This window comes from Chelonia mydas, chromosome 8 (genome assembly GCF_015237465.2).
Source record: "Chelonia mydas isolate rCheMyd1 chromosome 8, rCheMyd1.pri.v2, whole genome shotgun sequence".
Lineage (NCBI taxonomy): Eukaryota > Metazoa > Chordata > Testudines > Cheloniidae > Chelonia > Chelonia mydas.
In genome coordinates this window covers 5,959,980-5,981,546 of record NC_057854.1, presented here as the reverse complement: position 1 = coordinate 5,981,546, position 21,567 = coordinate 5,959,980, and the positions used below count along the sequence as shown (strand labels likewise).

The following is a 21,567-nucleotide window of genomic DNA, read 5'->3' as shown; positions in this document are numbered from 1 at the left end:
TGTTCTGGAATGAGCAATGAGCCCACCTTTCGTTTCTTTATCTGTTCCTGTAAGTCTCATCGTGGCCCTGATTCCCCTCTTTCTTGGGAAATATGTCAACCTGGTTTCATCTCCTCCCCATTTAAGGAAATAGTCATCCCACTTGAAATTCAGTAGTGCACCGATGTTTAGTGCTAGGCGACTGGCTCGCTCAAGAGTCTGCTGTACAATCCAACGACTAAACAACAATACTGTGTCCTTATGTGTCAGTCCTTTTATCTGCATCGCAAAGTGCTTTACAAAGGAAGGTGTTGGCCCTATTTCCCAAATGGGGAAACTGAGACGTGCAGGGACTTGCCTAGGGTAATACGGCAAATCAGTTGCTGAGTCAGGAATAGAAATCCAGGTCTCTTGACTCCTGGTTCTGTGTACTATCCACTAGACCATGCTACTAATGAACTGTAATGATGCTCAGAATCCAACAGGCAGCTGGCAAGTCCATGTAACCTCTGCCCTAAATCTCTGAAGAAATGCAGCTTCTCCCAGTAGTGCTTTAGAGGGGCTTAATCTATGAAAATGCATTGATGTGGCACCAGCCAATTCCAGTTCCTCTCTGATCTTTCTAAAAATGTCCCCCATTCCTGCCCCATCAGTCCTCCTTTGCAGAGTATCTTTTATGGATGGCCCCTACCTTGGGCATGTAGCTGCACGGCATGGGGGAATTACACACTCACAGCTGGGTAACCACGCAGTGGAGCCAAGAGCACGTCAGCACATCTGAGCAAAAAATGAAATAAAGCCTTGCTTTTATTTTCTAGACAAGCTTAGCAAGCTGGCAAGCTGTTTGACTTACTGACACGATGTACCTACTCCCCGTCCCTTGCTGGGTTCCTTCTGTAGGCCCTCACCCGCATCCCCTCCTCTCTTCCTGGGGGGTGGGGGGGAGTCTATTTATAATGCTCCCATTGCGATAGTATCTGAATGCCTAGTTATTACCCCCATTTTACAGATGGGGAACTGAGACCCACAATAGCTTGCCCAAAGCTGGGAATTCAACCCATCTCCACCAAGTCCCAGGCTAGCACTCTAAACACTGGCCCATCCTTCCTCTTTTGTCTCAGGGCTGTGTTCTCTGCAGCAACATTCCCTTCCTTGATACTCCACTTCATGCCATCCCAGTGGGCCCCTCTCCATCATTCTACTGCTCTCTGAAGTGGTACTAGGTATCTCCTGTAGGCCCCGAAGCTCCTGAATGTCCAGCACTGAGAGAAGAGGAGAAACCTCCTCGGTACCATGCACATTGTTCCCAGACAGAAGTAATCAGAGATGAAGGAAACTTTCCCAACGCCTGCCCCCTGACGTCGATTCAAAGGAGCCTGCACCCACATGGCTCTGTGCTGGGGTCAGGAAGATCAGCAGGGGGCAAGGCACCTAGAATCAGAGAAATGTCAGGCTGGAGAGGTCATCTAGTCCAGCCTCTGGCACTGAGGCAGGACCAAGTAAACCTAGAGCATCCCTGACAGGTGTTTCTCCAACCAATGATGGGGATTCCACAACCTCCCTCGGATGCCTGCTTTAATTCTAAGTTTTTCCTCGCGTCTAACCCATATCTCCCTTGCTGCAGATTAAGACCTGGTTAGTTGATGCTGAAATCCATGGGAGTTAGGGTTGCCAGTCCTCCAGGATTGTCCGGGAGTCTCCAGGAATGAAAGATTAATCTTTAATGAAAGATTGTCATGTGATGAATCCTCCAGGAGTATGTCCAACCAAAATTGGGAACTTTCATGGGAGTGAACAGGCCTGCGCAATGCAGGCCTAAGAATGCAGGTTTTCAGGGCCAAATCCTTCTGTTTCCAAAGGGGTAAACTTCTTCCTGAAGTCAATGGGAGTAACAAGGGACTGAATAAGGATCAACCTTAATGCGAATCAGCTCAGGTATGCTGAGGCCAAATGCTCTGTTCTAATCAGCCTTTGATTTCAGTTGAGAGGGTTTGCTTCAGTGCTGGGAGTTTTGCCAGTGTAAAGACCGTAGGCCAAATTCTCCTCTCACTTACCCTGGTGTAAATCAGGAGGAGCCCCACTGGAGTTGGGGGAGGTACACTAGTGTGATGGTGGGCAGGATCTGAACTGGGCGTTGAGTCAGAACATCAGGATCTGGCTCATGGTCATTTATATTAAAGCCTAGAGGCCCCAGCTAATATCAGGGCCGCATTGTGCTAGGTGCTGTATGTACATCTTGTGAGATACTCCTCCCTCAGCTCAAGCATTCTCCATGTTTGCTTTGGGAAGTTATGTTGATACTTTTGAAGACAGGGATTCCTGAATCATGGCAGTACCTCCACGTGTCCCTATCTGTCCCTCCATCAGGCGGGGGAGAGATGGAGGGAGGAAGTGAAGAGCTGAGCCAACATAACACACAAGCAAGGAATGAGTGAATCTGGGAGACAGTGAGCAGCAGAAACCCGCCTGAGGCCGAGCTCGTTGCAGGGATAACCCTTCATGAAACCCATCCCGACTCTCTGTAGAGCCCATTAAAATCTCTGTGTGCCACCCCTTGGGCATTTCTGTGCCTGCGTAACATTGGCCTTAATTAGAAACAAGAGAAAAGAAGTTGATAGTTCATAGAATTACTATTTCTACCATTTTAGTACCAAAAAAATAAAATAAAAATCCAATTTGTTTACTAGGCAGATTTAGATTATGGAGAAACTGGGAAACATGGTTTTTCAGCCAGCAAGTGGATTTTGCTATTTTAATCTACGTGGTAGAGGATGCATCAGCAATTAGCATTGAGTAGAAACCGGTGTGACTGGTTTCTGAAGTGTGGGGGCCACTTTTAACCTCCACATGACCTGGTGCCTCTCTCAAGTCAGGGAGCTTCTCTGTTCTCCTTTGCGGCAGATAGGCGACTACTTCCTGCTGTTGCCAGCAGGTGGCAGGGAACCAAAGCAAGAAAGCCGGGGCTGCCAGTTAGCACCTCGAGGGACGTGCTCCAAGTGCAGGCGAGGCAGATGTCAAGTACCAGATGAGCCACAGGTGCAGGCCTACACCTACAGCATCTCAATGAAGACTGAAGTGGAAATCTCAATGCAACTAGCATGCAGTACAAACACTGTGTGACTGATTTTCAGAGGTGCTGAGAACCCAGACCCCTCCTCTAATAATCAGGTGCACGGGGCAAGACACATCTCCGTCTTAACTTTGGAGTTCTGACTCCATCTCCATTACAGGTGTGTCAGGCAGGTACAAACACACACGCAGATCAAACAATTGTGAATCATATTGACTGCAAAGGTACCCCTTGTTGTTCTTTATGAATCATTCACGGGCCAGTCTTGATTTTCTGCGAATTTATTCTTCATTGGTGAGCGCCATGTCTCCAGGGCCAAATCAGCCAATCGTGCCTTTTTAATGAACTAAAATGACTTTAACTGAATGAGGAGGGGCAACAACAAGAATAAAACCCACAAAGGGACCAAGCGGGCATTATCCTGTTCAGTCTCCAGCCCAGCTCCAAGGGCAAATGATGAACAGGTCAATAGTGCTCTGTGAGACCAGAATGTTCTAGACCTCGAAGGGGCAGTAACCATGCATGGCCATCACAGTTTTTAAAGCTGCATACACCATGGTACGTAGTTGCCAAAGGGGGCTTGGACAGTCAGTCTATGGCAGTGGTCCCCAAACTTTTCAAGGTCATGCCCCCCTTACCCCTGTCTGCCCCCCATCCCCCTAGAGCTGGGAGCAGGGACAGGGGTTAGGGGCCAAGGCTGAGGCCACACCTGGGGGTGGGTCTGGGTCCGGGGATGGAGTCGTGGGCCGGGCTGGGACCAGGGCCAGGTGCAGAGCTGGGCCATGGTCGGGGGCTGAGGCTTGCGGTGGGGCTGGAGCAGAGTTGGGAGCGCAGTGGGGGCTGGGTGGCGCTCCCTCCCCGTCCCCATGGGGGTTGGCCCTGTTGCACCCCCCCCCCCCAAACACTCCTCCATGTCCACCTAGTGGGGTGTACCCCTCAGTTTGGGGACCTCTGGTCTATGGGGTGTTCACAAGTTGTTGCCTTTGGCTGTTTGCTGTTCATTATTTGTGGTGTGTATCTGGTCATATGATATTGCATCTGCTCCCTGATTGGCCATCTCTCTCTCTCTCTCTCACACACACACACATACACACACGCACGCTCGCTGAATTTCACAAAATGCATCCCTATATAAATTGTGAAATTGCAAATAGTAATGGAATGAAAATGTCCCTCTTACACTGATTGAGCCAACTTCTCTCTCTGCTGCTGGCCTTGATTGGCACCTGCGGAAATGCACAGCCCAGTGCTTCCCCCATTAGAAATGCGCCTCCATCCCATTTGCACGTGCTCTTTGCGTAGTGGGGGGCTCAACAACGCGATCGGCACGCAGATATGCTTTTTTGCAGGTACAAAACAATTGACTCGGCCTTTTTCCTGACTGAACGTCATGGCTGAAAACGTGGCCCATTTTTAATCACCAAATGCATATTTTATGGGCTAGTTATTCGACCGTTTGTGAGGTTAATTGTACCTTCTAGTTCCCATGGAAGGACTCCAACGTGCAAGGTATAGGGGGGTATAAGTCTGCAAGCAGCTTTACGGGCGAGTTGAGTCTCTCACACTTGTGCATGCTGGGGCCAAAGGGGGGAGGGTGTTACGAATGTAGGGGTACAACAGGGGTGAAGGTAACTTAAAGGGCGGCCAGGCTCCTGGGCAAGGGGGGTGGGGAGGGGCGGCTCTGGGCCCCCAGAAGGGGCAGGGCCTTGGGCAGAAGGGGCTGCTGCCGGGATCCCCGGGCCCTTTTAAATCACCGGGCCCCAGGCAGCTGCCCCTTTTGCCCCTCCCCGCCCCCATCAGCGGCCCTGCCGGTGCGGTGCTTAAAGTGCTCCCGTGGCAGTGCTTTAACGTTGGCTGTGTACCGGCCTGTACCAGTGGCCACTTTCTTGCCCATACCGGCTTACTTTCACCTCTGGGTTTTAAATGAAATCCGGAAAGAAATTTTTTGTGGGCAAGTGCCATTGCAGACAGGGAAGTCTAGCCAAGTTACGTCGGCCACTAAGTAAAATGAAAATCAAAATGAACAGAATATAGCCGGTGTGTCTAGATTCACCTCTGACAATACATCACTGAAGCACCTTGGTCACATGATATGAAGGGGAGGCAAGGGGGCTAGCAAGTTTTGACCCGTACAGCCAATCTGATCGCTCCTTTAGTGTTGCCCATTTTAGTACATTATTTCATTCAGTGTGATATGTCAGTGCTTAGAAGAGAGGCATCAGAAGATTCCAGGGCACTGGGATAGAGCCATCAGGTTCTCCAGCAGCTGTACAATGTGCTTGGAATACATGCAATCAACCGCAAGTTTTGATGAGCGTGCAACCCCCGCTTACTGGGCGTCTTTTTATTTTTGTGCTTTGTTCCAATTAAAGTTGCTGTGAGATTATGCAGGGATTGTAACAGCAGCCTTGCCTTTGGTTGAATACCTCTGGCAAACAGATCTTTTGAAACGTTCTAACTAGAGTTTTTATTATTAGTTTGTCAACAGTATGGCAGCGCGAGCTGCATGCGGCAGCGCGGCTCAGTAGAAAGGGATGCTTGAATCTGGACTAGGGGATAAAAGCACAGTGAGGCACCCGGGCTGGATGGCTGCAGCTCAGACTGGTTTAAGCAGGCAGTTCTCACTCCCTCAGAACCAGAATGTGCTAGTTTTCTCTCCATGACGTGGCCTGATTGTGCACAACGGAAGTTAATGGGAGCTTTTCTGTTGGTTCCCATGGCCCATAGAGCACTTGTCTTTGTGCATGTATATGGCATTCTTCATCCAGAGATCTGAAAACGCTTTACAAAAGTGAGCAACCATTATCGCCCATTTTGCAGATGGAGAAACTGAAGCACAGGGTGAGAAGTTGGTTGTCTAGATGTTACAGAATTGTGAACAGAGCCCAGGTCTCCTGGCATCTTATCCACTAGATCATGCTGCCTCCTGAGAGTGTGACAATTTCTCTGGCATGTGAGGAACCATTGTGCAGCTAGAAGTCCAGTTGCTCCATGGTTTGACCTATTTTTCTAGCCTTCTGGGGCGATTCTTCGTAACAAATTAACTCTTGCTATAGGCCAGTGATTTAGGGATGGTGCTGAAAATCTGCTGCCTCTGAGTTGATTGTCCTAGTTAATGGAGTTTGCAGCACTGGTGTGGCCCTGTCGGTCCCAGGATAGGAGAGAGACAAGGTGCGTGAGGTCACATCTTTTATTGGACCGTCTGCTGGTGGGAGACAAGCTGGGCAGAGCCAGACCTGAGGAAGAGCTCTGTGTAGCTCAAAAGCTTGCCCCTTTCCCCGACAGGCGTGGGTCCAATGAAAGCTCTGACCTCGCCCGCCTTGTCTCTCTAGTTAATTGAGGCACTTTTACAAGGGCCTCTTAGTACTCTGCCGAGCTCTGCGTTGAAGTCGTGGCACCGCGTTACATTCATGCCCCTGCTCCGTGGAGCCCCCTACAGGACAGTGCCTGGCCCAGTGTAACTGGATGGTTCCTAAATTCGTGTCTGTCTTTTAAATGTTTACAGTTCTTGGGAGAGTCCCATGGCACTCCATCTAAAAGGCTGTCTTCCTCTGCTATAGGGGACGGGCCAGCAGGAGAGGGGGGTGTAAGACAACCTCCTGGAGAGAAGAGACTGGGAGAGGCGTGGTTCAGCCGAGTGCTAAATCTTCCGGTCTATGCATAGCAAGCCCCCTGGGCTAAAGCCGGGGATCCCCGAGGTAGGCTGGCACTCCCAGTCTGAAGCAGTGGTCAGCACCACTAGGAAGTCGGACTGATAAAGCTGAAAACAAATAAATCCCATGCTTTAGAGGGTCAGATCCCTGGTCTCCACTCCCTTCCACTTTGCACAATGGAAAACCCTAATGGGCAGCTGGGAATTCCCCTTGTAGAGGGGAATCCCTGGGTGATGTCATCCTGGCAGAGCCAGCTGCATGCTATGCTGTCCTACTCCCTGCCTCAAGCTGCACAGTGAGTGCTGAGCGGGTGGGTGCAGAGAATGCTGCATTCTGCAGATCCTGAGCTGGCTGAGTGGCCCCTAGGAAACTTGTTCCAGGCAAAACAAATTAAAGCAGCCCTGAGCCAAATCATCCCCCAGCACTGGGGAGGTGGAAGGCGGTAGAAAGGCAGCCTTTCCTAGTAGGTATGAAGCTGTTCAAAATCCCAGCTGGTTATAGGCTAGGGATTAGTGCATGTGCAATGTCATTGCAGTAATGCAGCGACAAACCCTTAGTAAGCCACTATACACCAACCCTTAGAGCAGTCCTGGGGCACAGAGACAGCTGCCCCTCCCAGAAGGTTCATATGGAAAATGGAAGGTGAACACTGTTGTGCTAAATGCTGGCGATGATGCGTGGAACTGGGGTGAAGGTAAAGTTCCCGGATTTATTCCCTGAATGAGATGGTGCACCCATGGCAGAATGGCCTGTAATCAAGGCAGGATCTTCTCCAGAAATAATTACGCACTTCCTCTCTAGGACCTTATTACCTACTGTTGAGTTGTTCTCTCTCAAGAGAGGTCGGGCACCTGCCATGCAGGAGATGACTTCCACCTGCTTATGAAGCTCAACTTCTTTAGTATCTATTCATCTCTGCATTTAGAGCCAGCCTAAGACAACTATTTATATTCCTCTGCCTCTAATTGTATCTACTATTATCTTTCTCTCTCTAGTTCATTCTGTGGCGTAGCATCTCTGCTGTGGGCACGTTTCGAAGGGTTCCAAAGCTACCGGTGTACAGACTGTAGATTTCTACCCAACACAGACATGCTCTGATTGATTTCAGTCATGGGGAACGTGCATGGAGCTTGGCTAAGGACATTTTAAGGGTTTTTTTTTTTAAAGACTATTTTAGAGAGGAACATCACAGTAAATCCGAGCAGCAGATGCTTCTGAACGTCGCGATATTCGGCAAGGTGGCAGATACAACGAATGTGTCACTTACCTCCATGCTATGGTCAGCTGCCTCACTAAGTTATGCCATTCCATGATAGACCCGCTCCCACCGCCCCCCAAACATCAAAACAAGCGGCACTTCCAAATCCGTCCCTTTGGAAGTCACTCTTGGGAGAACTGTCTTTTTGGACATAAATCCCTGAACAGGCATAGTAAACAAAATAAAGGAGTTTGGTACACCCCAGAAGCAAGCTGAATATTGGAGGAGAAACCAGAATCAGTAGAGCTGGCCATATGCTCTGATACTTGCCCCTCTGTATCTCCCTGTATGTAAAGAACTTCACTGAGCGCCACTTACTAGATCCAGCTGGCCATTGAGTGACCCTCTAAGGTTCTAGAGGGTGGGGACTCCTTGGGTCCAGCTGTGCTCTGCATGACTTGTGTATTACCTTGTGGTGCCTCCTCTTCCTTCTGAATCTGAGCAGCTCTTTGTGCTGCCGGGACACAAAGTTGACAGCGGCATACTCCAGGAGAGCTGAGAACACGAACAGCAAGCACACAGCCATCCAGATGTCTATGGCCTTAACGTAGGACACCTGTGGGTTAGAGAGGGGGACTGAGAGACCTTGTTCCAGCACCTGCCTTTCTTCTCGCTAGTCCCCCAAGCTCTTTGGAAAGTGATAATGAAACAATTGAGGCAGCCATGGTGTACTCAGCAAGAGCTCACGGGCATTAAAACCTGTCTTACCGAGCAAGGGAATGTTGTCCAGGACCCGATGTTAATCCTGAAAAATAGTAGCACATACAGAATAGGAAGAAACCCGAGTTTCAGTTGTTCTTCATGTCCACAGAAGGTAGGACAAAAAGTAAAGGGCTTAATCTTCGGCAAGGGAGATTTAGGTTTGATACAAGGAAAAACTTTCTAACTATACAGGTAGTTAGGCTCTGGAATGGGTTTCCAAGGGAAGTTGTGGCATCCCCATCATTGGAGGTTTTTAAGAACAGGCTGGACAAACACCTGTCAGGGATGGTCTAGGTTTACTTGGTCCTGCCTCAGCGCAGGGGGCCAGACCTGATGACCTCTTAGGTCACTTCCAACCCTACATTTCTGTGATTGTATCTTAGTGGGCCAGATTCAGTATTAATGTTGAATGTCAGAGATACACTGAGTATATGAACTAATATAATATGCATGTTAAGAATTTGTAGGCACTTGGGGCATGGCCTGAGAGTGCTGTTCTCTGGCTTAGAATGATGCCTCCTAGGGGGCAGTTACTGCTAGTGTAACTTAGCGCAGCTCAGCTTTAACTTGCGTTGAGGCTGGACTGGCCACTGGCAGCCCACAAATTTGGGAGCATACAAAGGTAGTGGAAAGCCCATGTGCAAGTCTGTTGACTGGAATTCTGGACATATTTGAAGATCTGGCCCTAACTGTTCAATACATTGGTATGAAGGAATTTCTTCCAAGTGTCAGGGGTGCTCTGTACCTTGGGCAATGATGCTCGGGAACCTGAGCTCTGGGTGGTCATAGTGAGCACGGTGGTGATGCCCAGGCCAACACGGGCAGGTGCAGCATCCATGTTGATCCAGAAGGAGATCCAAGACAGGATGACTATCAGAAGGCTGGGGATGTACATCTGGATCAGGTAGTAGCCCATCTGTCGCTCCAGGTGGAAACGTGCTTCTATGCAGGTGAACTTGCCTGAGAATGACAGGAGTTAAATTAGAGGGTTACTGGTAGGAAGCATGATAATCTCATGGCATCCAACCTCAGCAAACAATGGCTGCCTGCCATTTCCACTCCCTGGCGAAGAAACGGTTCTTGCTGGGCAAAGGGGGCATGTGGTAGGGGATGGCTGAGTATCACTAGGGCTAGCACATGCATTAATAACATCAGCATAACAACACCATGAGTCTCCCTCTGACATCTTTTTTTAACTAAACAATAGTGAATTTGTGCTAGTGAAAGGTGCCAGATTAACAGCCCTGTAGACTGAAGTTCCCCATTGAGTTCTAGAATAGACACACCGTGGAGATGAGCTTGGTGAGAGGGTCCAAATTAAATACCCCAGCAGATGCAGAGACCTCTGATGAGCACAAGAAGGGTACATAGGAGACATAAGTTTTGGGTCTGTTAGCTTCTTGCTGGCAATACATTTGTGTGAAGATTAGATCTTCAGCAAGCCTTTAGACAGGTTGTTCTCCAGGATATATTTGTTAGATAAATGCGGCTAGCATGCAACGGATGATGTGTGGCAAATATACAGGGCCAAATTCTTACTGCAAGGAGCTTAGCGAGTAAAAGTAAATGGCACTGAGGATGGGAGACTGTGGTTTATGCCCTGTTACTGACCTGTGTTGTAATGCTTGGTGCAGTATCGTAAATCTTTTTCTTCCTTCAGGATAAACTGAGGCAAGGTTAATCCATCAGCAACCTGCACAGCTCCTTTCTCTTGCCATTCAAATATCAGATCATTCATTGTGTAGCCAACTGTTGAGAGTAGGGAACAAATAGGACACATGAGCAAGAAACCAAACGGTGTCGAAGACAGGTGCCCACAGGGATGGTATTGTGGGGAAGGGAGTCCTGCACAGATGCCGGGAGTTAGACTGGATCACCCATGATAGGATGGGGTTCATGGCTCTCCACTGGTTCGCACAACAAGTTTGCTGAGGCATACCTGGTGATGAAAGCGTATATATATGGTATAGCTGGGCAGTAATGGTTATAGTGGTGAACTTTATGGGTCACAGTGGATTCCTGTCCAATAAATCAGATTTTCTGCTGGCTTGGGCTATTTTTTTATCTTATCTTAGCTGAGCCTTTCAGCCCCAGCCTCTTCCTCTGCATTAAGTTAATCATTGGATTTCTTTCTTTTTAGTTAAGGAAGCAGGTAGGGGTTCCTGTAGGTGCCAGCATGCATCGTAAAGGAGGAAAAAAGCCCCACTTGCAGCTTGAAGAACCTTCACCTTTCTCCTTCAAAGCAGGAGGCCAATGCAAATGCAGATAAATTAAAGCTCCCCCTTTAGGAGTTCAGCAATTGCTCGAACCTGGCTCAAGCTAAGAGATGTCAGGTAGTTTCCTGGAAAACTGAGAGCTGCTCCCTGAGTGAGTGCTAGTGGCAGGAAGGAAAACAATACCGGCAAAACTAACAAACAAGATTGCAGGGATCACAGGGACAGACAGGCTCATGTCAGCATGTCTGGGCTCTTGGGGGGAACGATGCAAGGAGCGGAGGGATGTGGACCTCTACTTTCGCTTCTGATCCCTGATTTAAGAGCCCTCCCCTCCCCAGCTCTGAATGCCCTTTGCCTTTGACAGGGGCTTTATTCCTCCAACACAGGCACAAGAAATAGTTGTTGGTAGAAACTAGTGCTAGGCAGGGCTGTGTGGGTGCTGGCAGGGAAAGGAGTGTGAGCAGAGGATCGTGCACATGCCAGGCGGTAGATCCTGGCTTTTATCCCCCTTTGTCTTTGTTAATCGGAGAACCAGCTGAGAGTTGAAGCGGGACAGAGGAAAGATGGTGGTTATCTTTAGAGGGTAAACCCCTCAGGACTCACAGCTCTCTAACTGCATGATGCACGTCTGCACGTCCATGGGGAAATTCTTCAGATCCATGGGACAAGCCAGCGTTAGTGTAATCCTGGGGCGAGAAGACAGACAGGGGAATTCCAGACGCATTCTGAACACGGACAAGTAGTTACATTACATCTGAACTATTTAGATGCCCACTGGTGTATAGATAGGTTAGTCAGCTACCTGTGCAGTGCCACACCTACCTGGCTGGAGGCATTGCCTGGATTATTTGCACCTTCCTTGAATGTAGCTTCAAGTGTGACATTGCAGCGTGTCAGAAATACCGAGCAGCTGGGCCTGTGATTTAATCCCCAGCTGCTTTTTACAGGTGGAGGGTTGTGACAACAACACTTCTTGGATTGTGTAGCGCAGAAGAGTCCCACACCAAACTGTCTTGCTGCTTCGATCTTTATTTCATGCCTCAGGCTCATAACAGTCTGGACCCATCTGATATCCTGGATCCACCAAATAGGGTATTTCTAAAGGCTAGCACCGGTTGGAAAATTTCAAACAAAACATTTTCCGGTTGGAAAATGAGGCTTTGTCCAAATTGAAATTTGCTTGGGGGCGGGGGGGAAATGATAGATTTCAACAAAATTTTCTGTTGGAAAAATTGAAACAAAATATTTTGGGTTAGGTCAGTTCAATCTCTGTCTGCCTGAGCTGCTGCAGTGCCTCGAGGGAGTTGTAGTTCCAGGTCCCTTGTGCCCCATTGTCTCCTCTAGCTGATGCCTCCTGGTCAGACTCCATGTCCCATGATGCACCACCATATCTCTCTGCATTAGGTTCCATGCTCATAAGAATGGCCAGACTGGGTCAGACCAAAGGTCCATCTAGCCCAGTATCCTGTCTTCTGGCAGTGGCCAATGCCAGGTGCCCCAGAGGGAATGAACAGAACAGGGAATCATAAAGTGATCCATCCCCTGTCGCCCATTCCCAGCTTCTGGCAAACAGAGGCTAGGGACAATTCAGAGCATGGTTTTGCATCCCTGCCCATCCTGGCTAATAGCTATTGATGGACCTATCCTTTATGAATTTATCTAATTCTTTTTTTGAACCCTGTTATAGTCTTCACAACGTTCCCTGGCAAAGAATTCTACAGGTTGACTGTGCGTTGTGTAAAGAAATACTTCCTTTTGTTTGTTTTAAATCTGCTGCCTATTAAAACATCCTTCTGGCTGAGAAGGCCTGGATGGACCAACTGCAGGCCTCTCCATTGTTCCTTAATCAGCCAGTCGGGCCCCTGTGGAGCAGTGTGACAGGGTGTCAGAGCAATGCCTGGTTCCCAGTCAATACAGGGCTGACTCTGGTTCAGATGGCCCTTGCTGTATGCGTATTTGTTTGGAAGGCAGAGGGGAGTGAGAAGATACCTTTGAGAAAGTTGGCCTCCACACCCAGGAGTCGTCAGATTGAGCTGATTGGGGATTAGCTGATTTACATTCCGGTTGTGGTCACATATTTTCCCTTTTGTTGGTAAAGAGAAACCAGGGGTAACAACCTTGCTTGGATATTGCTGGTATTTCTTCTGCTGAGTCATCCTACCATCTTACAGAGTAACTCCAGCACTGCAGTGACTCAGCACTCCACCTTTGGACCCTCCCAGCCCCAGCCAGAGAGGGACCATCCTGAGGACTCAAACATGTGTCTCTTGCCCATCAGCGCACAACACTAACTACTAGGTCACCTGGTACCCTTAGCTGCTGGCTGTTTTATAACATGCACATTGTCGGTGGAGAACCATTTCAAACAGCGATGTGATTTAAAAAGGCGGGGCAGGCATCAGGTCTCCAAACTCTGCCGACACGTTTGGCAGTTTTGATTACTGCTTTGGCTTGCTGTCTGCTATCTGCACTGAAACCATCCCCCATTTCTGATGGTGGCTATCTGCATTTCAGCACTGCCGGTTTATTTTCCATTTCAGAGCACCACGCTGCCACCGGAAACATGAGATAGCACAATGGGATGCAACTGCTGCCTGCTTTTGGGGATTGTAATGTGAGGTTTGAGTGACCTGGAGTTCATAATGTAACACAAATCCACACTACGAAGAAGGCAAAATGTCTTTGGGATGTCTTTTTGGCTCCTTTCCCCCCTAGCATTTTTAATAAAATTGCTTGTTCTTAAATTTATTGCTTTAAAACACCAGGGAGAGTGGGGAAATGGATGTTTTCCAAAGGCGAATTAATGCAAGTAGTACAGTTCCACAGACGTGTTCTGGATCCCTATGGCAAATGAGTGACCCTGAGGAGTAATGCTGGGAAATGGCTGTGAGGTTCTGGGGTAGGAAAATAACCCCCTGTTCGCCCGCCCACCTCTCCTGAGTGAAAATCACACAGGAGAATGGAATAAAGAGGTTAAGAAACCAGGTGATCCCCAAAGCAATGTGAGTTTGTGGGGTTTCAGTGTAAACTCTTAACTCGCACTGGGTTTCTTGCTGTGGTGCCCAAAGTTGGGTCAATTACCTGGGCCAGATTTGGAGCAAAATCTGGGTAGATTGATGGTTCTGGGAATCCAAATCATGCAAATTTGCAATATCACTTGGTTTCAATGCAGTGGCAGAAGAAAATAGTCCCATTTACCAAGGGTTTATCTATACCAGGAGTTTGCCTTAATTCAGCAATCAGTGGTCAGCTGCAAAGGTAGCAAACCCCTAGCGGAGACAAGGAATTGAGGGCTGGGTATTGTAGGTCTTGTTCATGTAACACTCCCATTGACCTCAGGGGAAATAGCATATATTTGAAGGCTGCAGGATCTGGTTCTTATTTAATTTAAATCTAGGAAAAGTGAAATGCTTGAATTGGGGAAGAAAGGGATTATCTAGAAACCCCCTTTACCTGGCTTTCCCATCCCAGCCCATCCCCTCCTCTGTCCCAAAGTGCAGCTCTAGTAATAGGTCGGGATCACATAGCAGAATCCCCTCCTATCCTCCTTCAGTTCGAGTACTGAATAAGTGAGTGGCTTTCATCCATGTCCCTTGTGTTAATGTGATTTCCTTCTCCACCCCAGATGCAACCTTGTTTCAGGAAGCACTAATCCCAGCTACAGCCCCTTCGATGTAGACCGGGGACCGGCCACCTGCGATTGTGGAGGGACCATACCGTAACAAACAGAAGGGCTTTCTTTGCCTGCCACTCAGACTGCCCTGCACACGCTGTGCTTTCCCCATCCATTTCAAACACAGCGCCCGTGTCGGAGCTTCCAAACTCTGTGTATCATATCTCGGTAGGAACTGGGTATATTTAAAACAGAAACACTTAGCATTATTAGGAGTTCTTCCTGCCTGACTGTCTTTCTTTTTATGGCTGCAAGGAGTATTGTTATGTGGTAATCTTAATTGTCAGGGTGCCTAGAGCCTTTGGATAGGTATCTAACCACATAAATCTAAAGAAAAATGATTTTATTCATATCCTTTTTTTAAAGGGACCGTATTAATATGGCTAGGCCTTGAAGCTAATGTGTTCTGATAGTTTGCCCTATGTAGTTACATTCACCTTAAGAACTGCATTCATCTGTTAGTTTTAAGATGAATACTGCTTCAGCAAGCCTATGTGAGCAGTTCTCCTGTGCTGGGGTGGACAGTTCATGTGCTGACTTGTTCATGGGTCACTGGAACGTTCTTTTTTAAGTGTGCAAGGCCTGCTCTTCAGAAACGGACACCTACATTACATGTGCTCATGCAAAGTGCCAGACGTGCAAACTGGGGAGTTGTGCACTTAGAAGTCTATGTGCGCGTGTAAATGCAGGATTCGTGGGCTCGGGTTCGGGGGGTACTTTTTGAAAACTGGGCTGATAGCAGTTGGAGCTATAGAAAGGATGGAACTATTAAAAAAAAACCCCCAAACTCTGGATAGTGCAGTACTTAAGATAGAATCCACATAATGAGACAAATGTCATGTTAGCTTAACGTTATGATAGAACAATCTTGGCAATACCCCTTTAAGTTTTTCGTGTCACGCAGTACGTGTATATAAGCATTTAGACGTATGTCCATGTAACATACATTAGTGTGTATATATCTATGAGAGTAGATAAAATTGGACCAGTTTTGAGTATATTAGGTTACCTCCTTTGGCGTGTAGACACACAATTGGTTTGCACACAGATATATGAAATGGCTGTGACTTCCAGAAGGTGAGTGAACAGAGCTTCATTCAAAAAGGGCAGAACTCTGACCACCAAGGGAGATGTTAGTGTTTGTAGGAGCAGGGAATGCAGAAGAGAACAGTTTTATTCTCTGTATCTGCACAAATCCTTGGCAATTACTTCAGTGTGGCCTCTTAATTTCCTCTTTCCTTCAGACCTGGATAGCTGGGGTTTCTGAGGTTTCTTTGATATTCAAAACCATTTTGATTTGTAACAAATCTGTGGCCGTTTAGGAAAGTCGCTACTGGAGACGATGGCCACTTGGCTTGTAGGAGCAGTGAGGACTGAACCATCCATCTACTCCAAAAAGCACATCTCTTAGCCTAATGGAGAATCTCCTTGTTCTGTTAAGAATGGAAGGCCTATGACACACAGTTGAGAAGTTCTTATGTTCTCCAATAGAAGGCCCATCCTAGCCATTTTGTTAGTGTCATGTGATTGTAAATTGAAACTTGTTTACAAGACCTGAGCTAAAGAGTGAAACACCAGTGTTTGCTGCTGCGTCCTTGCCATCGCAGGGCTGCCATCTTGGATTTTACCTCAGAATTGTGAGGATGGAATCAAGTCAGTTTGCTGGGATTTGAACCCAGGGAGTTCAGTGGTTTGAAGGTCAACCCCTAATGCTCTGTTTATTTACCAGTTTCTCAACTCAGCCTCAAGCATGCTTAGGTCCTTAGTCCCACCATCCCCTGCCCCCTCCCCACCCCCCGCCCCCAACCATTCTCTTTAGCCACCTCACCTGATACTGTAGAGGACGTTGCCATTTCTGGAAATGCGCAAAAGTTTGTTGTCTGTGGTGATCTCGTGGAAATGGGCCCCCTTCTCGTTGGCAAAGAACAAGTCCGGCTTCCAGATGGAGTCCAACATGGAGGGGTCCAAATCCAGGGAGTCATCGGGGTACTCGTTGTAAGCCAGCCGCGGGTCATTCCACTGCTGCCGCAAGAAGATGTTCACCCTGTAGTCCTGCAGCGAGGGCACAAGAGTAGCAGCGGGCACAAAGTTAATGGTGCCCAAAAGACACTAGAAGTGGCCAGAAACTGCTCAGTGCAGAAGAAAGGGACACTGAAGCCAGCTGGGTTGAAACAAGCAAACAAACAATGTCTTCGCCGTGACTAGGATCACACTCTTACTCTGTGACATTCCCTACTGGCATTATTTCTCAAGGAATAACTGTCTTGTATTTTTAGCTCTGTAGCCAAGAGACACATTGATGGGCAAACAGCTGCTCTGGTCCACGACGCCTGCTCTGTTGCAGTGATCCCCAAATCCACAGCATGTCAGGATTCAGCCTCACCAGAGCTATAGGGCAGTGGTTTTCAACCATGTTTTCATTTGCGGACCCCTAAAAAATTTCACATGGAGGTGCGGATCCCTTTGGAAATCTTAGACATAGTCTGTGGACCCCCAGGGGCCCGTGGACCATGGATTGAAAGCCACTGGTATTGTGCATTTAGCTTGGAGAGAAAAATTCCATTCAGGTGTCTGAACCTCTACACTCACAAAGTCTCCAGGGCTGCTAAAATATTGTTCATTTACTGAGTGTGTTGAGGGCTGGAATTATATTTGCAAGATGCACCTTGTGGAGGATTGAGGGGAGGGCACAGAAAGCAAGTGTATTCAGTATTCCACCTGCTTGTTATTTGTAGGCATGCTACCTCCTTGCAGAGAGGGAATTCACCAGGACCCCGCATTTCTCCCCTTTTTACTTTGTCATCACCATCCTCAAAGCCTCCTGCTCCATGCCAACCCTTTCTTTGACCAGAGTTTACCACCATCCTTAGCATTGATTGTGAATGGAAGAAAGGATCACTTAAGAACACAAGGTGCCCGCCCCTGCAATGTCTGTAGGGCTGAGACTCTATTTGTAGTCCCCCTTTTACATACGTTCTTTGTAGATATTATCCATTTTATTATGAATCAACATGGGTCTATCAAATTATTTGTGTTGAGGCCACACTAATCATGACCGGAACCCCACTGCACAGACACATTTAAAAGAGAAAAAAGCCCAACCAAGATGTTAGTGAGAGCGAACGAGCACTAAAGGGGATGATCCATATTCCATGTTCATAAACATTAAAACTCTGTCACCAGACAGTCTCAGCTGATCTTCCTCCACACCTTTTGCTCTGAGACTTTCTCCTGTGAGGTGGGTGGAGGGGCAGCATGGGGGATGATGTCATCTGAGACCCCTCTCTAGCTCCTAAGCTAGTACGTTTGGTTTTCCTCTCCAACCATAACACATAACGAATGGTATCCATTTTATAGGCTTGGTCTGTGGTTTCGTGTCCCACTAGCAATATCATTTGTCTCATAACCTCACGTCTTACAGCTATCCTGGGTTCTCCGGACCAAACTGGTTGTTGATCTCTAGCTCACATTCATGACCTGTTCTTCTGGACAATAATGGGGTAACATTCGTTCTCTGTGTCTGACCCAATGGCTTCCCAAGGCCATCTGTCCCGTTCCCTGCCTTTTGCATGAGAAAGGAAGCAGATTAAAGTGAGCGAGAGAGAACCGATTCTCAGGTGGGCGATAAAGGCTCCAAGTACCCTGGCAGACAGTGCCCGAGGAGTGACATGTCATAAACCAATTTCACTGCCCCTGGCCAAACTAATTGTTAGCATCAGGGTCATGGTTTTATTTAGTGCCTTTCTTCCTTGAAGTAGCCTGAAGCATTTTACAAAGCTGGGAGTCAGACACTGACAATGAAGTGACTGTGTGCGCACCAGCCATTGTGGGCTCATCAGTGTTTAATACACAACTTGAACATTTGCACCAATTGGTTTGTTTTTTTCCCCTGAAAGGCAGTGTTTGCCAGGACTGTGGGGTTATTCCATGAGTCTGCCATCTGTTCTTTAAAACCCACCTGTAGAACACAGGGATCCTCCATTAAAGACTGCATCTCTGACAATGCAACAGCCCAACTTGCAGTGTTGGGCCTAAAACAGAGTACTGATCAGAAATCTGAACAGATATAATCTCTTGTCCCCGAGATATGAATGCTACCAAATGAGCCAACTCAGCATGAGGGACCAGCTGCTATTATTGTGTAAACATGACTTGCAGTCTGATTACCCTGGGGCAAGATTAGAAGATGACACAGTGGGTGTGTCCTATAGTTTTGATTAGGGCAGTCAATTATCAAAGCTCTTCTAAAAATCAGTTTTAAGACTCTGCCCCATATACACCCTTTGTGCATAGAAACTACTAATGGCCTTGTAATTTTGCCAACAGCACACAGGCCAATGTCTTGATTAAGTTAAAGGGAATAGATTTCTGAATGTGAATAAAATTCTATTCTTTCCCCTTCTTCTGAGAGCCAGGATGTCACCTTTACAAGTTCTGGTGGGTCTTTCTCACTTAATTATCCATCTCCTTCTTCCCAAGAAAATGTGTCTCTAGAAAAATGGCGAATAGCTGTGGCCAGCTAATCATGAGGGGCCTTGTGCAGAACTAACTTTGTAAATCTGAAAGAAGGGAAGAGAGACAGAGAGGAAAAGGAGAAGTGGATAGAAAATAGCCCTGAATTCATTGCACACAGCAGTAACTTGAACAAGTTGCACACATTGATTCCCCCCCTTTCTGTTTGTAAAGACCAGTGGTGGTTGCAGACAGGGAAAATCAATGTAATTGGTCTAATAGGCAGAAAGCAAAAGGCTGTTTTGCTTATTCAGCTGCAAACCAGCAGAACGCTAGCAGGTCAGCTCCATCTTGGCGTCTATTTCATGTACAACATGAATCAAATCCATGTTTGGAAGGAACTTCAGCAGCAGCTGCCCAGAGTGTGCTCAGCCTTGTGGAAAATGAACCAAACCCCACAACAAGGGCTTGTGTTACTTAGAGTTCATGCTACTGGGCTAAATTCATAGCTGCAACTCCAAAAGTTGCCAGGAAGAAAGGAAACGGAGCCAAGAATGGCTTCAGACTAACTGTCCAACGGATGCTACAGGGTGGGAGGAGGCTGGATTGAAGGATCTGCTATTCCCCAGATGACTGGTGAGATGGTTTTGTAGGCAAACTTGACCATGAGCCAAATGAAAATGAATTTCCTTTTATGGAACATAGTCTGGATATGACAGGACTTGGCAGTGTGATGGAGAAGCCTCACCAGAGAACAAAAAATTCCATGATGCCCTAGTTCTATTCTATTTAGGTTCTTATTCCACACTCATCACTGTCCTTCTTGTAGTGCATTAAGTGACATGACTGACATCTGTTTCCCATCACTTCTCTCTGGGTGCACCCGTCCAGGAAAGACTCAGACCATTTCAGCTCCCTGCTGTGGGTCTGGGCCACCTCTCTCATATGAGAGAGCAGTATCTCAGCAGTGCTGAATGCTGCAGAGAGGTCCAGGAGGATGAGAATGGATGTCTGCCTCTCTATCTATTGACAGCAGGAGATCATCTATCAGTGCAACTAAAGCTGTTGCCTTCCCATGTCCTGGCCTGAATCCAGATTATGTTGAGTCAAGGTACTGGCTTAAATTAGATAAACTTTTAGTGGGCCTTTGGCTAGCTTTTCTCTGAGCTTGCTCAGGAATGGGAGGCTTGACACTGGCTGGAACTGACGTATCTAGGGTGGGAAATAACCAACAGCAACCAGTTAGCTTCCCGCAAGGGAGTTGGCTAAAGCTTCCAAGCAATGACTGTGTGTCTGCAGCTTCAAATAGCCTTGTTTAAACGTGACAGTCCGGATTCTGCCCTCAATTAAATCTGTGCAGTGACTGGCTCTACTGTCTTTTCTGGGTCCCTGCTGGTGTTTTGGTTCCGTAACTGAGGAGGAGGCCCAACTGGGGCTCATTAAACTGTTTAGCCCTGCTGACAGGTATCAGTGGAGGGAGAGGAAAGGAGTGGCCAGCATGGAAGAAGGCTGGACTCAACTCAGGGAGACGTGTTGCTGTCCTGCTTGGACTGGAATGGGCTCCTGGCACCACTAGGCAGGGGTTACAGCACTCCCCAAAGGCAGTGCATTACCCACTTCTCTCTTACTAGGTAGTGTGCCTGAGGAGGGTTTCTTTTTAATGCTGCACATTCATTATAGGCGGCAAAATTCAGTCCAAGGAAGTCATGAAGGCCGGTGGCAAAGGAATGCTCAATGGGGCTTATAAAATTATGGATACTAGAAAGGAATAGAAACCAGATAAAGATGCCAAGTTCAGGCTACACCTGGATATTTGGGCATGTTTAAGCCAAAATATTAGACACCAGCTTGTAAAGTTAATGATCTTTGCACAAGAGTGCACCTGGTTATAGTTTTCAGAGTAACAGCCGTGTTAGTCTGTATTCGCAAAAAGAAAAGGAGGACTTGTGGCACCTTAGAGACTAACCAATTTATTTGAGCATGAGCTTTCGTGAGCTACAGCTCACTTCATCGGATGCATACTGTGGAAATTGCAGAAGACATTATTATATACACAGACACCATGAAACAATACCTCCTCCCACCCCACTCTCCTGCTGGTAATAGCTTATCTAAAGTGATCATCAAGATGGGCCATTTCCAGCACAAATCCAGGTTTTCTCACCCTCCGCCCCCCCACAGACAAACTCACTCTCTTGCTGGTAATAGCCCATCCAGTGTCTCACACCCACCTCCTTACTGCTAAATGGAAGGACACTTTTCCAGAGCTTAGAGTATAAGCCTGGAAGTTCAGGACTTTCTATCCCAAGACTGGATGAGAGAGAGAGAGAGAAACAGAGCAACATCTCAGAATAGTCAATAGCCCAGGGGTTTGGGCCTTCACCTGTAATGTAGGTGACCTAGGTTCAGATTCCTGCTCTGCAAGGTGGGTGCCCTAAGCAGCAGACTGTAAAGTCACACTCCCTCTGGCCCAGTGGATATTTATACATAGTGGAACAGCTCCTACAGGGGAGGGAGGGAGAGCGTGTGCGCGTATGTGACTGGCTTTATTGCCCAGTTGTGAG

At 47.6% G+C, this 21,567-nt stretch overlaps 1 protein-coding gene across 1 annotated transcript in view; it reads right to left on the bottom strand.

Annotated features, from left to right (window-relative positions):
* The window catches only part of GLRA1 (glycine receptor alpha 1), a 77,574-nt gene that overhangs the window by 14,338 nt on the left and 41,669 nt on the right, over window positions 1–21,567 (bottom strand). The window contains exons 4-8 of the mRNA XM_007071536.3: window positions 16,380–16,603; window positions 11,482–11,564; window positions 10,274–10,411; window positions 9,408–9,622; window positions 8,370–8,516 (exon numbers count right to left, since the gene is read on the bottom strand). Coding sequence (XP_007071598.2) covers window positions 8,370–8,516; window positions 9,408–9,622; window positions 10,274–10,411; window positions 11,482–11,564; window positions 16,380–16,603 — 807 coding nt within the window. The remainder of the gene's footprint in view (window positions 1–8,369; window positions 8,517–9,407; window positions 9,623–10,273; window positions 10,412–11,481; window positions 11,565–16,379; window positions 16,604–21,567) is intronic.